The 16,693-nt window shown below is 41.7% G+C and overlaps 1 protein-coding gene across 6 annotated transcripts in view; it reads right to left on the reverse strand.

Annotated features, from left to right (window-relative positions):
• Nucleotides 1-16,693, reverse strand: part of Gramd1c (GRAM domain containing 1C) — a 77,838-nt gene that overhangs the window by 51,184 nt on the left and 9,961 nt on the right. For 5 of the 6 annotated variants that reach the window (XM_021184889.3, XM_085832429.1, XM_021184890.3 and 2 more), the window contains one exon: nucleotides 6,326-6,410. In XM_021184889.3, the coding sequence (XP_021040548.1) occupies nucleotides 6,326-6,410 (85 nt within the window). Of the gene's footprint in view, nucleotides 1-6,325; nucleotides 6,411-16,261; nucleotides 16,335-16,693 lie in introns of those variants that run through there. The other variant, XM_029470367.2, reaches the window with a different exon arrangement.

The following is a 16,693-nucleotide window of genomic DNA, read 5'->3' on the forward strand; positions in this document are numbered from 1 at the left end:
AAATAAATACATATAAAAGATAGCAAAGGCATTGTATCACACATAAAAGGTAGAGCGCTTTCTTTTAAAAGGGGTTATGGATTTTTTTGTGCTCCCAACACTGTTACTTATAAACGAGTATCTACTATAAAAATAATTGCCACTTCAGGAGGTAATGTCCCACCTGATCAGTTATATTAAGGACCTGATTCGCCTAGAATGAAATAAGAAAATAAGGCTTATCAAAAATCATTGTTACAGACTTTGTAACTTCACAATGGCTTACCAGAAAGCTGTAGTAAAGCTGAAGAAATTAACCAACCTCCTTAGGTCACTCTGACACATCGTGCTTTATTCAATTTTATACTAATAACATGATCAATTATGGCACAATTAAATGGCTCCAATGTCTATAAAGATTTATTTTCTTAATCACAAAATAAACGATACAGAACAAAGCAGGAAGAGAGTCCAGGAACGAATCAATACAATATACATTAAATCAATACAATATGCATTAAGTAGTAGACAAGGCGAGATGATTCTCTGCCTTAGTAAGAACTTAGGATGCAGGCATAAGTCCATAAGGAAACTAACGGGAGAATGTGCTTTCTCTTTTCTTTCTTTTTGTTGTTTTGAGACAGGGCTCACTATGTACCTCTAACTGACCTGAAAACTCACTCTGTAGACCAGGCTGGCCTCGAACTCACGCTCTGCTTCCCAAGTGCTGGAATTAAAGGAGTGTACTACAATGCCCAGCTTTGAAAAAAAATATAGTAAATAAATGTTTAAAAATAATAATATCAGGAAATACATGTCTCCAAGTATTCTACTTTACCATAGTGACAGAGGGAAGCACTGTGATGAGGGAGGGTCTCAGGAGGCAGAGGAAAGAGCCCTTACAAGAACAGTTTTGTTTTGTTTTGTTTTGTTTTGTTTTGTTTTGTTTTGTTTTGTTTTGTTTTGTTTTGTTTTGTTTTTCAAGACAGAGTTTCTCTGTGTAGCCCTGGCTGTCCTGGAACTCACTTTGTAGACCAGGCTGGCCTCGAACTCAGAAATCCGCCTGCCTCTGCCTCCCAAGTGCTGGGATCAAAGGCGTGCGCCACCAGGTCCAGCTTACAAGAACATTTTAAAGTTTGCTTTTCTAGAGTTAGTATTTAAGTGACAATGAAAAAAAAAACCCTCTCCTTTTGGTATTTTGTTAGCTTTTTACTTGCAGAAAAAAAAAAAAAACCCTCATACCCTTGGCTTCTCTCAGAGCATTTCCTGTCCAATGACTTATCAATTCTTTTCCTGCTCCCTTGAGACAGGTTTGAATCTTTTCAAAAGCCAAGGAGGCTTCTCACCTGCTTCACAGCCCAGGGTCCCAGGAGCCATCCAGGAAGATAAGAGCCTAGCTTTGCTGGGTAACTGACAAACTACCTCTGTCATACAGATGTGAGTTTATGTTTCCTACGGCTGTTGCAGCTGTTTTCCCTAATTACTAGGTAAAGTTGAGATGGATTAAATGTGACACATGGTGAATGTCAACTTGGCTCATTTCAGGACTGGTCTTCCTGTCTCTCCCCCACCCCCACCTCTGCTCCTCCCCCTCCTTTTCTTTCTTCATTTCAGACAGGTTCTCTCTCATAGAGCCTAGCCAGGCTGGCCTCAAACTCACTTTGAACGTCTATTCCTCCAGCCTCCACCCCTCCAGTGCAGGAATTACAGTCCTGTGTCACCACATCTTGTCTGCATGGTGCTGGGGATGGAGCCCCTGAGGCAAGCGCTCATCCCACTGAAGGCCTCCCCAGTACTCAGCTGTATCTGTCCTAAGGAGGTGGTTTCCAAGCCCCATGTATCTGCAGGGCTGTCAGTTTTTGTGATCTCACACCCACACCATATCCTAAGCTCTGTTTTGTTTGTAGGCTTTGCTTTGTTACTGTTGTTGGTTTTAGACAGGGTCTCTCGGTGTACCTACGATTGGTAATGAACTCACTGCATATCATAGGCTGGCCTGAAACTTGGCATCCTCTGCCTCTAAATGCTAGATTTGCAGTGTATCAACATGGCTTGCTCACACTCTAGTTTATGTTTAATCAATAACAAATTGCTCCTTTTTTTTTTTTAATTCTCCTGCCTGTGTGGAGAGGTATTCTGAAGTGGCAAGAGAATTAGTACTGGATTATGTGTCCTCAGTACAACACTGCCCTGTCTGTACCTCTACCTTGTTCACCTAGATAATCAAAGCACTCAAACTGTAAGCTTTGAGCAAGATCACAAAAGAATCGTCTTCCAAACAATTCTTTTAAAAGGGTAAATAAATTTAAAGGTATGAATACCACTACTTAAAAAGACAAAACAGAACAACAGTGCATACAGCCAGTGCCCGCTGGAAGGGGTAGTAGTTAGACATGGGTTTACTCCCGCCCGCCCGCCCGCCGCGACCCTCCCCCCTCCCCCACCTCGTACAAGCTCCTTTAGAGATGGCAAAGACAACATTTAATCAATTAAATTCAAAACAGGACTGGACGTGGGACGGGAAGGTGCATTAGCAGACAGAAAGATTTTACCCAGTTTTAGAAGACTGGAAGCAGATGCCAATGAATAAGCCCTCCTATAAAACGAGTGACTAAAGAAAACCAAAAAAAGAAAAAAAGAAACTCCAAATATATGTAAGCTATTTGCATTTTAGTCATCTCCCCCAAGGCCCCTTTCCCATGTCCTAGCCTCACCCGACTCAGCACTGAGGGTATGGATATGCCCCCTAAAGTGTAATTTTTTTTCTACAAGTAGTTACTGGCTCAAGTTCATTATAGATTTTAATAAACATTTCTTTGATCAAGACTAGTAAATAAAAGACAGAAGGCTCAAGTGAGTACTGAGAATAAAGAAAAGGCCATGCTAATGCAGATGCTTGGACATTTTCTAAGATGCCTCTGGTCATCCCACAGCAAACGCCTGATGTCACAACTAGACAGCGCTGGGGCTACTTAGCACTTGGACTGGCAAACTGTTTCCAAGGGATAGTTAGAGACAGCTGTAATTTTCCACTTATGCTTGAGAAAAATTAGCTAACAATCTAATTACAAGGGCTACATCTATCAGAGGAGGCGAAGGGCCTTGAAATGCGGTTGTCAGCGTTGAACACCAAACGGTGCTTAATTAGCAACGTACATGTTTGAAAAAGGTTTTCACTGTGACAGTACCGCTTTATCCATCTGTATGTCAGCTGTGAGGTGAAACTCTCCTCAGCCATGTAGGTATGGAGAGTGAGAGGTGAGGAGACCTTAGCTTTAGGTACGGAACTCTGCTATTCACTAGGTCTCAGCTGTAGCTTCTTCCTCCCCCTCTTTCCTCCTTGTCACTAATGACCAAGTCCAAATTTGATTAATTTCCAGCTCCTATATTTTCTTTATTTCTTTCATTTTATGTACATTGGTGTTTCACTTGCATGTATGTCTGTATGAGGGTGTCCAGTCCCCTGGAACTGGACAGACAGACAGTTGTAAGTGGCTATGTGGGTGTAGGGAGCTGAACTCAAGTCCTCTGGAAGAGTGGCCAGCCGGTGCTCTTAACCATTGATCCGTCTCATGATTTTAAGGAAGGGTCTCTCATTGAACCTGAAGTTCACTGATGTATCTAGCCATGAGCTTTACTGATTGGCCTGTCTCCTCATCCCCCTGCCCCCTGCTGCAGGGGTCACAGGAGAGCACCCCACACACATGGCTTTTATATGGGTTCTAGGATTGTTCAGGTCCTTGTGCTCGTTCATCAGACACTTCACCAATGACACCGTCTCTCCAGCCCCTGGACTTCTGAAAGTTTAGGGAGGACTGTTACTTTACTCCTCCATAACTGTTTAATTATTTAAGAATTTATTCATAACAATATGGACTCATAGAAATTTATTTGATTCTTTGGTTCGTTATCCCAAATCGTTATTTTGTTGCTTAAGCTATTCTGACTTTGAACATCAGGGGCTGTTCCAAGTTGCTGCCTGTTTCCGTTTTCTTAACCTACCCTTGGTACCGGAACCATAGCGTGCTCTGTCCTCACTGGTCTCGAGCTGTTACGGCTCCAGAGGCTTCTTCTGGGAGAGGGATGTTTGAAGAAGTCAAGACCTGAGCTCTAGACGAGTTCCCTGCTGCCAGAGTCTTAGCCCACAGAGATAGGAAATAGACAGGCAGAGTCAGCCCTCCATAAACATGGCTTCTACCTTCTCAGACTAAATCACAAAGGTATGTTTAAATGTTTCTTTTTAAAACATTACTGAACTTGCACAAACTTGTTTTCAAGTCACGAGTCCCTAAACTCATCGTGTGAGCCATTACTAGTAATCCAGAGATGATTTAAACTACATGAAAGGCTGTGCTTGGGTTCCACGTGAATGCCACACTGCTTTACATAAGAGCTTAGGTATCCATGGACCTTGGCATCTGAGGGGACTTCCTGGATCCAATCTCCTGAAACAGCCAAGAGCAGCTATCTATACTGAGTCACTCATGACTGGAATGGGTTCACTCATTTATAACACAAATAGTGTCATTGTTACAACCAGGGTGTCCCTGAGACCTTGGTTATTTCTAAAAATTTTATGCAGCGGAGTTCCTGCATAAAGATGCGGTTGATGAACAGTCGTGTAATCACCACCAAAATACAGAGGCATCCCGGCACCCCGAAAATGATCCCTGTGCAGCCATTCTCCCCTTTATATCAGGTTCTAAATGTCTACATTAACCATGGCGACTGTACCAGTCAGGAAAACATGCAAATATCTAACCTTTTAAAGAAAAACACACACACACTGAAAATTTTATAAAAGACAAAATATTAGCTAAATTATACAGATAGAAGAGCCAGCTCTTTTCTCCCCACTTTCCTGGGTGGCTCGGCAGTGCTACAAGGAGTGTACAATGAAATTAGTATCTTTTGAAATGGTCAAACTCACCAGGGGGTGGTGAGAACACACTTGTAATTCTAGTGCTTACAAGATAGAGGCAGGGGGATAGCTCCCAGTTTGAGGTCAGCTGGTCTACATAGAAAGTTGCAGACCAGCAGGAGTACATAGACCCTGTCTCCACAAAACAAAACAGGGTAGGAACCAACAGGATACGTTTTAGAACTGTTTCTGTGAAAAGCCTTCTGTTTTAAGTGGGAGGCTAGCAAGAACATTTGTAACACATGCAAAAAAAGTTGTAATTGTTTTTAATAATTAACACTTTGCCTTCCATCACAACAAAAGGACAAAACTGGCTCTCCTTTCCCTCCAAATCTTTCAGTACCCACCACCACTTCTTTCAATTTCCTATTTGAAATTTTTATTATAAAATTATATTGCTTCTGCTGGGAGCAGTGACATAGGTCTGCAATCACGGCACTTGGGAGGGTCAGGAGCACAGGGTTATCCTAAGATACAATGTATCCAGGCCAACCTGGATACATAAGACCTGATTTCATTCCCCAGAAGCCATATACAAATCCAGATGTGGGGGCTCAATGGCTAAGGGCACTGGTGACTCTTCCAGAGGGCCCAGGTTCGATCCCCAGCATTCACATGGTGGTTCACAACTATCTGCAACTCCAGTCTTAAGGGGCCTGACGCCCTCTTCTGGCCTCGGAAGGCACTGCATGCACATACACTTGCAGGCAAAACAACTATACCCACAAAAATAATAAAACTTTAAAAACCATAAAGCTGAGTGTGGTGGTGTGCTTGGAATCTCAGCCCTGGGGAAGAAGACAAGAGAAACGCAGCCAACTGGTGAGCTTCAGGTTCAGTGAGAGACCCAGTTCCACAACATAAGGTGAGCTGATTTGGAAGGCAATCAACATTGGCCCCTGGCCTCCACACACATGCACACCTACATGCCTGTGTGTGTGTGTGTGTGTGTGTGTGTGTGTGTGTGTGTGTGTATACACAAAACCAGATACAAAATAAAGCATTTCTATTATAAAAGTGACTAAACTTCTTACTGGGAAGCCTAGCACATATAAAATTCTACATGAACCATAACATGAATAATGACTTATTCCTAAATTTATCCCTAGAACATTCTTATTAAATTGATTTATCAGTGCACTTGTTGAGAAGTGTAGTTTTCTCAGGAGAGCTGCCATATGATGAATATCAGATCTAAATGTTCCTTTCCTAGCCTTATATAGTGGTACCGGAAGAAACCATGGGCTCACATTTCTCAGTTAATATGTGATATCTCCTAGATCAGAAATCACTGTTCCCTGGTTACACGTGGCATAAGCTCATCTAACTGTAAAACAGGACACTGCATTCCCTGTCTAGCGTGAAGGCCTAAGAGTTCCCTCCATGCTGTCCGTCATGTCTGTCTGTCTGCCGCGTCCTGAGTACCTGCTATCAGCTTCTCCGAGTCCGGCAGGTGTGTGAACTGCTGTCTGTATTCCTCATTCCTGTCTTTATAGGTGGAACTCGAGATCTGAAACAATAAAAAGATTAGGTTTCTGCTTACTTACACTTGTAATCGCTTAGAAAACACATTCACACATGAAACTTAAAAGGCACATCCTTTCCGTCAATATTATGTCCTTATATGAAAGACCCATGAACACTTCAGAAGCCATCCCTGTGACGCTTCTGTGAACACGGGACAGGTCATGAAAGCTAGGAGCTGTGTCAACAGAGGAGGCTGGGCTGATGGAGAAAGAAAGCAGAAAATCTGTGTTTACAAGTAAAGGGAGGAAACCCTAAAGTCATCTGGGCAGCCTGAGAGCGTGGTCCCACCTGGAACAAGCCAAGCGTCAGACTAGCGAGGGCTTTGGCAGACGGATCTAGAAGGTAAGGAGGCCATGGGGGCTTGACATTGTCCATATGCTCCTACCAAACAAAGCTGCAGACATGAGGAGCGGCCAGGAGACAGAGCTAGAGTTACTTCCACATTCCTGCCTGGACACACAGGGAGACTCTGTCGAAACTGGGTCAAATGAGAAGAGCTTAAACTTTGGCCATATTACCTAACGTACATACAGATCTGCCAGAAGGAGGAAAGGCATTTCTGGGTCTTTGTGTTTGAGCGTAACATTTAGCAATCTTAAAGAGAAAAGATAAAGCAATAATAAATCCAGCAGGGATATCCATTCCCAGGCGTTATAGGAAAAACCCAGATTTACTCTAAGCAAGTTCTTAAACAAACAAACAAACAAACAAAAAAATCAATAGCGGGCGGGGAGAAAACAATCAGAAGGCAGAGATGCTAATGAGGCAGGTGGGTAGGGCAGAGAGCAAGGCCTAGAACTTGAGTAAAGCCTTACAAAACTGCCACACGGAAAAGCACTCTGGCAAAGAAGGCTGGAACTTCGGCTGAGGCAAACCCAGACTGGCTCACGCCACAGGCACAGGTGCAGAGGCACTCCAGAGCCTCAGAAAACAACCCATGGCTCCTAGTTATAATACATCTCACCCTGGGTGGCAAGTTAAGACACAAATATGACATACACCATGTCACGTTTTATGGAGAACGACACATGACGGGCAGATCGTGTACAGAAAAGCCCAGATCCTTTGGGAAATGGCAGAGCCTGCCCCGGCTTGCCTCCTTTGGAAGTTCATCTTTCTGAATAAATTCTCTTCTTGTGCTTGCTGCTATCTAATTGTCTCTGGTGAACTGTTTGTAGCAAGATGCAAGCATCTGGAACCCTGCTGGAGATAATCTCTAGTCCACAGAATCACATACGCCATTTGAATCATCCAACGGGCAGTTTAAAAAAAAAAAAAAAAGCCTGGTGAGCAGCAGAAGAGAAAAAAATCAATAGGTAATAGAAACAATCCTTGAGCGGCCTCAGGCACTGGGTGTAAAAGCCTAAGACATCAAAGAAATTATCCCCCAAATGTTCAAAGAACTAAAGAAAACCACAGTTGATGAACTTAAGGGCCTATGAGATAATGGGTCAGGGTTGTTCTAGCTTCCACTGTCAACTTGACAGCTCAGAGCCATCTGAGACAAAAGCCTCAACTGAGGAATTACACAGATCAAATTGGCCTGTGGGCCTGTCTGTGAGGGATCAGCTTGATTGTTAATTTATGCAGGAGGGCCCAGCCCACTGTGGGCAGCACCATTCCTAGGCTGGTGGTCCTGTGATTTCTGAGAAAGCTAGCTGAGCAGAAGCCAGTGAGCAAGACAGCAAACTGTGCTCTTTAATGGTTGCTGCTTTGAGGTCCTAGTGGAGTTCCTGAGCTGACTGCCCTCGATGATGAACTGTCACCTGGAAGAAGCAGCCAAATAAAGTCTTTCCTCCCTAAGTTGATTATGTTTGTGGTGTTTGTCACTGCAACAGAATAACACTGGAGCAGGAGGTAAAGGTATTTGCTTCCCAGCCTGATGACCTGTCTCAGTATCCAGAAATCCAAATGGTGGAAGGAGAGAGAACAGACTCCCACAGATTATGCCCTGGCCCTACACACACACACACACACACACACACGCACACGCACACGCACACGCACGCGCACGCGCACGCGCACACACACACACACACACACGCACGCGCACGCACACGCACACGCACGCACACGCACGCGCACGCGCACGCACACGCACACGCACACGCACGCACACGCACACGCGCACACACACACAAATGCACACATCCTTGCTGGCACACAAACACACACACACACATTCTCGCACACATACACATCTATACTTTAAAATATTTCTAATCAAAATTAAAATAATTGCCTAAAATATTTGACACACATAAATAAATGGAGAATATTTGTCAGTTCAATCATATTCTATGTATTAATGTAATCAGACCACATAACAGAGGTTAGGATGAAACTGGGAGAAAGCAAATGTCTGGAACAATCTAAATGCCATGCTTAAAAACTCAGAACAGGAAAAAATTTTTTAAGTTTAAAAAAAAAGGAAATAAAGAAGAGAGTAAATTATTTTTTAAACACAAAAACAATAAAACATATAATTGAGAGAGAGATAGATCATTATTTTAAAACAACCATGTGGACAAACTTTCAGCATGACTGATGAAGAAAAGTAAAAAGAAGACAAGATATGAATTATTGTTATTAATAATTAAACAGAAGATAGCACTGTAGACACTACAGATCTCAAAGGAAATAAGGGGAAATCCGTATGCCTCTATACATATAAATGTATCACCTTGGAGAACACTCTGGTTTCTCAAGATATACAGCTACTGTAGCTCACTCAGTATGAAACAGTTCATTTAAGTTGGCCCACAACCTCCAAGGAAACTGAATTTATAATTTCAAATTTCTCCAAGACTAGATGACTTCACTGGAGAAGGCTTGAATGTTTAAAATGTCAATTCCAGTTATGCACCATTTTTTCAAAATATTAAGTTAGAAAGAAAGGACCCTGATATAGCTGTCTCTTGTGAGACTATGCCGGGGCCTAGCAAACACAGAAGTGGATGCTCACAGTCAGCTAGTGGATGGATCACAGGGCTCCCAATGGAGGAGCTGGAGAAAGTATCCAAGGAGCTAAAGGGACCTGCAACCCTATAGGTGGTACAACATTATGAACTAACCAGTACCCCGGAGCTCTTGACTCTAGCTGCATATGTATCAAAAGATGGCCTAGTCGGCCATCACTGGAAAGAGAGGCCCATTGGACACACAAACTTTATATGCCCCAGTACAGGGGAACGCCAGGGCCAAAAAAAAAAAAAAAAAAAAAAGGGAATGGGTGGGTAGGGAAATGGGGGAGAGGGGGGAGGGTATGGGGGACTTTTGGGATAGCATTGGAAATGTAATTGAGGAAAATACGTAATAAAATATATTAAAAAAAAAGAAAAGAACAAATCTCAATTCCTTGTGTAAAGCAAGAAGTACTCTAATATCAAAACTAGATAAAAAAATATTAGAAAGACAGAAAACAATAGAAAAATATGCTCTGGAGTACAGATGCAAAACTTCTTAAAATGTGAACAAATACCCTCCAGCAATGTAGAAAATGAATAATACAACATGACCCAGGGACCCAGGGCTGGCTTAGTCGGCAAAGTTAATCAGTGAAATCAGCTAAAAAAATAAATCATATCATTTCACTTGATATAGAACAAACGTTTGAGATAACTCAATGTCTACTTGTAATTAAAACAACCAAACAAATAAACTATCTCCAAATTGGGAAATACAAAGGAAGTCCCTCAACTTGAAATAGTGCATCTACAAATGACCTGTGGTTTATAAAATACGGTAATGGTGAAAAACGTGATTCTCACAATAAATTGAGATTCACTCTTTTTAAATCTAAATATTGGAAAATATGCAGAACTAGAACTAGATTGAGATTTTTTTAGGATTTTTCAGTGAAATCATCAAGACTTGGAGATGTCTTCCACTGTGTCAGTATAGTGGTTTGAATCAGTACCTCAAATTATAAATTTTAGAAACTTAATCTGCAGCCTGGAGTAGTGCCTACACCTACAATCCCAGTTCTTGAAAGGCCAAGGCAGGAGGATCACAAGTTTGATTTTCAAGATATCTAGCGAATCCCAGGCCTGCTTAAATTATAGATAAGATTTTACACACATGTGCATGCATGTACATAGACACACAGACACATACACACACACACACACACACACACACACATACTCACGCACACACAGAGACAAATTAATTTCCAAGGCTGGGAATACAGTTTCGTGGCACATTTGCTTACTATGCCTGACGATCTGCCCAGTATTAAACAAACAAACAAACAAACAAACACACCCTCCCTTTCCAGTACAATCATGTCTGAAAGATGGTGATACTGCAGTACACTGGTACTGTTGTCATGGAAGTAAGTTAATCACAAGACAGTTGATTTCTTCCAAAACAAACTTGGCCTCTTTTGCTCTCCTGTCCTGCCTGGGCACAGGTGACAGAGAGACAAGTCAAACACAAGATAAACAATCAGGAGTCTACACTGCAGCCTCAGACTGCAGACCCTCCAAAGCTCTGGAACTGAAAGATACTTTCCTTTTTTCTTCTTGCTATAAATGAGCTTGTCCTTGGGCTCATCATAGCTATACAAAGTAAGCTAACAGATGATTTATTAGCCATGTTTTCAACCAAAAGAAATGTAATTTTCTTTCGTACAATGTATTTTGGTCTTATTCTTTTCCCTCCCCACCCCCTTCCAGATCCTCTCCACTTCCCTACTCACCCAACTTCATGTTCTTTCTCTTTCAAAAAGCACATAAACAAAAAAACCCAAAAGAAAAAAAAAGTACAAAGACAAAATAAAACAAGTGCACCAAAAACCATGGAGACTGTGTTTGTTTGTTTGTTTGTTTGTTTGTTTGTTTTTAAACAGGCCCCCAGATCTTAGCACAACTGACTCTATGATGGAAATATCACTCAAGCCATAAAACTCAGCATGAAGACAGCACCACCTGGAAAGATGGAAACAAAGGGCTAATCCATCAACGTCCACAGTTCCGAGAATGGCTCTCAATGTACTGACCTTGCTTTTGGCTTCTGTAGTTCCTCTTCTGGCTAGCTGTTCTTGTTAAGTGAAGTGTGTCAACCCAGGATATGGTGTGCGTGGTTAAAAGTTCACCCTGAGCAAGGCTTGGAGATACACTGGGATCCCACACAACCCAGTGCAGTCGATGACTGTCTAATAAAGACTGTCTACTGGCTTAAACTCATGTCTGAATAGTCTCTGCTCGATAACCAACCCACAAGGCGACTTTGCTCAGGCCTCCTAGCTAACGTTACTTCTCCTTCCCGTTAACTCTCTCTGGGTTCCTTCATACAGTCTTTTATTGTTTTCATAGCTCCTCTCACTTCCTAACACAACCTGACACATTTGCTTATTTCTAGTCTATCTGTCTTACACTCTGACTGTAGCTTCTAGGGTGGTTGTAATACTACCCGGTTCACTTAGCACAGCAGTTCTCAACCTATGGATTGAGACCATGGGAAAATCTGTATTTCCGACTGTCTTAGGAACTGAGACAGTTGTCAGTTATGAAGTGAAAACAAATCTATGGTTGGGGCGTCACCACAATGTGAGGACCTGTATTAAAGGGTCATAGCGTCAGGAGGGTTGAGAGCCACTGGCTTAGAACATGATGGTCTGTCAAAGACACTCAAATAAATGAGTAGGGCCATCTTCATCTTCATTCATTCACTCACTACGTTTGCCACTGCTAACAGAGTGGCTCTAATGGCGTATTCTTTAAGTTATCCTGTGAGAGGTTCACTGACCCCCCCGATTCTCGTGTCCCTTCAGGAACAGGAGATTCTATGCACGTTCTCTACCCTTGCTTATCCTCCATGTCCATCTTCTGAAATCACCTTCCATTTTGTCCCCTTTTGTCTGAAGCTGCTCAGTTTTACCATCAGCATGGTAAAACTGAGCAGCTCCGTGGTACAATCTGATATATATATATATATATATATATATATATATATATATATATATGTGTGTGTGTGTGTGTGTGTGTGTGTGTATATATATATAACATATCATGTAGGATATCTTATATCTTAGATATATTACATATTATACAAATATATAATACACGAAGTATTAATATTATATATTAATATGTAATAAATATATAATTAATATGGTGTGTTAATATATAATATATTTCATTTATTTTTTTCTACTTTTCTTTCTTCTGCTTCGATTTTCCATAGCCCTTGTATTTGCTGTTTTTCAAATCTGCCTGGCATTTGAAACTTTACTACCCATTTATATTTTTATGTATTCCTGTTAAATCCTTACTTGATGGTTTGTTTGTTTGTTTGTTTGTTTGTTTGTTTGTTTGTTTTTTGCAAGTCTGTGTAGCAAATCTGAGGGCTTGCATGGGGAGCGAGGCAGTGCTCTCCACTGAGCTAGAATCTCCCCTGATACTCCATAGCTGTATTCTACCAGTTTTGGAACCCGGGTGTGTCATCTGTCAAATTTCCTTCTGCTCACTAATAGAGTGTTAGGCTCAATCCCCAAACTCTCGGGAGAAACTCACTCCCATGCCACCTAAGCCCAGTTTAGCTAGATGAGTTCTCTTGTCTTTAGTTTGAAGATGTAGGTAGATTTCTCTCCTTGCCAACATTTCACAGATGGCACAAGTCTTTAAGAGTCATGGCTTTTTGAAGCTTTTCTCGGTCCTAACCCATGTAAGTTCGAGGGATGCTCTCCTGTCCCGGGCCGAGGCTGCCGTGGCATTAGCTCACATGCCTATAACTCAAGCACTTTATTCTTCCTCCTAGCCCTTAAGCACTTTCTTTGTTGTGGTGTAATCTATAATCCCAGATAAGCATTATGAACATGACTGTAGCAGGGATGGGAAAATGGCTCGGGGGAAAGCGTGCTGCACAAGCACGGGTACTTTCAGAGCTCCAGCATCCATGTACAGGAAGCCAGGCACAACAGCACACACGTGTAACCCTCAGCCTTGGTTCACAGGAAAGAGAACGGCAGATCCTGGGGGGAATCTAGCAAAATGGGTGAGCTCCAGGTTCAATCAGAGACCCTGTCTCTAAAGTAGAGAAGGCCAGCAAGATAGTTCAGGGGGTAAAGGCACTTGCCACCAAATTCGATGATCTGAGTTTGATCCCCAGGTCCCACATAGAGCAGACTCACACAAGTTATCCTTTGACAATACATTCCATGGCATACATGCCCAAACACGTACATGTACATATATACAAAATATATGAAATGAAAGAAAGTTAAATCTGGGCTAGAAAGATGACTCAGCAGTTAAGACTCTGGCTAGTCTTCTCGAGAACCAGGGTTTGACTCCCAGTACCCTCGTTGTGGTTTACATCCCTCTACAACTCAGTTCCATGGGACCTGAAGCCTTCTTCTGTCCACCCCAGTCACTGTATGCACACGGTGCACAGTCATGAAAGCAGGCAAAACATCCATACGCATAAAATAAAAGCAAATAAGCCTCAAAAATGTAATTTAAATCTAAAAACATACACTAACATGGAGAACAGCCTAGGAAAGCCATCCAGCACCAACCTCTGACCTGAACACCTGTATGCACCAACACATATATGCATACAGCAAACACACACATGTGCGCACGCGTGTGCACACACAGTTTACAACAGTGTATTCTGTATCTCTTGATAGTTTTACTAAAATGTTCATTTAAACATTCCCCGCCTCTTATTGCCAAAAATATTAACTCCTTTTTTTCTTATAGTTAAATCTAAAAAATGTTAGACAATACCTCCTCAATTTATAAAAGTGCTTAACATATATATATATATATGATATATACATAAACATTTTCAAATAGAATTAAATTAAAAGTGATTCTGAGAGAAAGCTTCCTTTTTAAAATGCCATCATAGTAAAATGCAGCATAGACTTTATAGGTGTGAATAACATGGGCTATACTCGCCCCAGAAGACAACGGGACTACAGGGCAGCTTTCCTCTAAACTTACCAAAGTACCTCACAAACACAATAATTAATCCTCAGTGGCCTCCTTGGCCTCTTTTGACAAAATGCATACTTCAGCTTTAATTAACCCTACGTGTGCCTACGCATCGGGCCTGCAGGGAGTTTTCTCCCCACTTTTAAGCAGAACATTGTAGCTGCCAGTAATGTGAGCATGACCATAAGTCAGCAAGAAACCACAGAACTAAGATGTCTGGCTCCTTGGACAACCTAAATTACAACTGGACTGTGACTAGAGGCTGGCTTAAGAATTTCCATATGCTAAGCATTATTTGAGTATAGTATTTTAAAATGAGTATGCTTTATTCTTAAATGTTTTAAACAAAAGGATAGAAGGACATGATTGACTTGAATTCTGAGCACTTTCAAAATTCTCCGACTCCATCTTCTCTTCCTATTTACTTTCTAAGATTTATATCACCCCTATTCTATGTGAGGAATTTTAAAAATCATAGTGATTTAAGGAGAATACATAGACTTTCATTTTAGTTACAAATTTCAGAAGACTATAATTTGTTCACTTTTAAAATAAAATCACCTACTAAGCCAGCTAGTAAGGAAATGAGTTTACAGTTGACAAATATTTTCTAAGGGGAACTTAACCGAATATCAAAGTAAGACAGGAGGGCCAGTGATCAACACCTTATTCACAGAAGTACTGCATCCAGTTAAGTCAACCTCTAAACACACATAACACAGAACCCCAGAGGCCCCTTCTTACTCCCACAAGTGACTAACTGCACATCACTTAGAGAGCTAACTCAACAAACAGCCCTGTCGCAGAGCTGTCCGCTTGGCCTCTGGGATTTTAATCCACATGGAATATATCATTATTTTAGTTGGTAAGAAAAAAAAAAAAAACTCTCCTTTTTTTTCCTTTTGCCATGTACCTTTTACTAACAGGTAAAAGACAAAAAGTATAAATATTTATTTGCCATTAACTTTATTTTCAATTTCACTTGTTATCATTTTTGGTTTCATGAGGTACAAAAGTCGACAGTGAAAGTTATTTCTCATAGTCTAGGATTAAGTACTGCAATTTGTATAAGTAAATAAATACATATATACACACACTCATATATCCCAGCTTTGATCACAAGAGTTAAGTAGAAAACCTGAAGCTATGGCTCTCACCATCAGCAACTATGAAGACTTAGTCGTACCAATACCCTGCATTTAAGCAGTCTTACAAGAAAGACAAATATTAGCACAGCTATCTAACTGCATACCATTCGGACTGACCTATATTGTCAGACTGTGACTCAATCTCTATTTTACAAGTGATTCCACTGAAGTCAGGTGGGCTGTAGGGCACCCTAGATCACTATACAACAAAGCCACTAGGGGCAGAGCAGACGCTATTTTATCCCCAGTGTTCTATTTTCAAGCTAATTCACTCAGGTGCTTCACACTGCCCTCCAAGTTCACTAATGTGGAACAGTCGCCCGGATGAATTACTGCTTTTTCCTTAGTTCTTGAAACATCAGTCTATGACCTGTTTATCAGACACCTTCCAGGAGCTGTGCCACAGCTTTGGTAATGACAGCGGCTCCTCCCATAGGCACATAGGGTGCCAGGAAGCCTGTCCCCTGGAGATCCACAACTCTGGTTGTGCGTCTCCTGGTAACCCTGTGGGACTGAAGGGTAAGATCAAAAACGCAGATCACTGGAGGAAAAGCAACAGGGCTCAGGGCAGGACACGCGCCAGGTGTTGGAGACACATTCATACAACACAGAGTACTAGTGGTGGAGCGTTAAGTCAGCATTCAAAAGTCCATGGGTTAGATCCCTGGAATTCAAAGAAGAAAACAGGGGAGGGACCAGACAGCCCATAACAAGGAGTTTGACAAGCAGTACAACCCTACCTGGCACTGCATCCTCGAAAGAAATTTTGGTAGCTATGATGCCGCATGAAACCTGACACTTCATCTACTTTTGCTTGAGCCAACCGACTCACGAACTGTGAACTATGAACAAGAGCCAAGAGGTGAAGCTCTGTCCTAACGTACACTAGGACCTTGGATTTACACCCATTAAAGAAAATTTACATAAAAGAAACTTATTAGCCGGGCAGTGGTGGCGCACGCCTTTAATCCCAGCACTTGGGAGGCAGAGGCAGGCGGATTTCTGAGTTCGAGGCCAGCCTGGTCTACCAAGTGAGTTCCAGGACAGCCAGGGCTATACAGAGAAACCCTGTCTCGAAAAGCCAAAAAAAAAAAAAAAAGAAAAAAAGAAAAAAAAAAAGAAACTTATTAGAGTTGTATCTTATAGAGACAGACAACTGTCATCCTTGTAAA

This window comes from Mus caroli, unplaced genomic scaffold (genome assembly GCF_978045245.1).
Source record: "Mus caroli unplaced genomic scaffold, Mus_caroli_1 scaffold_17, whole genome shotgun sequence".
Taxonomy (NCBI): domain Eukaryota; kingdom Metazoa; phylum Chordata; class Mammalia; order Rodentia; family Muridae; genus Mus; species Mus caroli.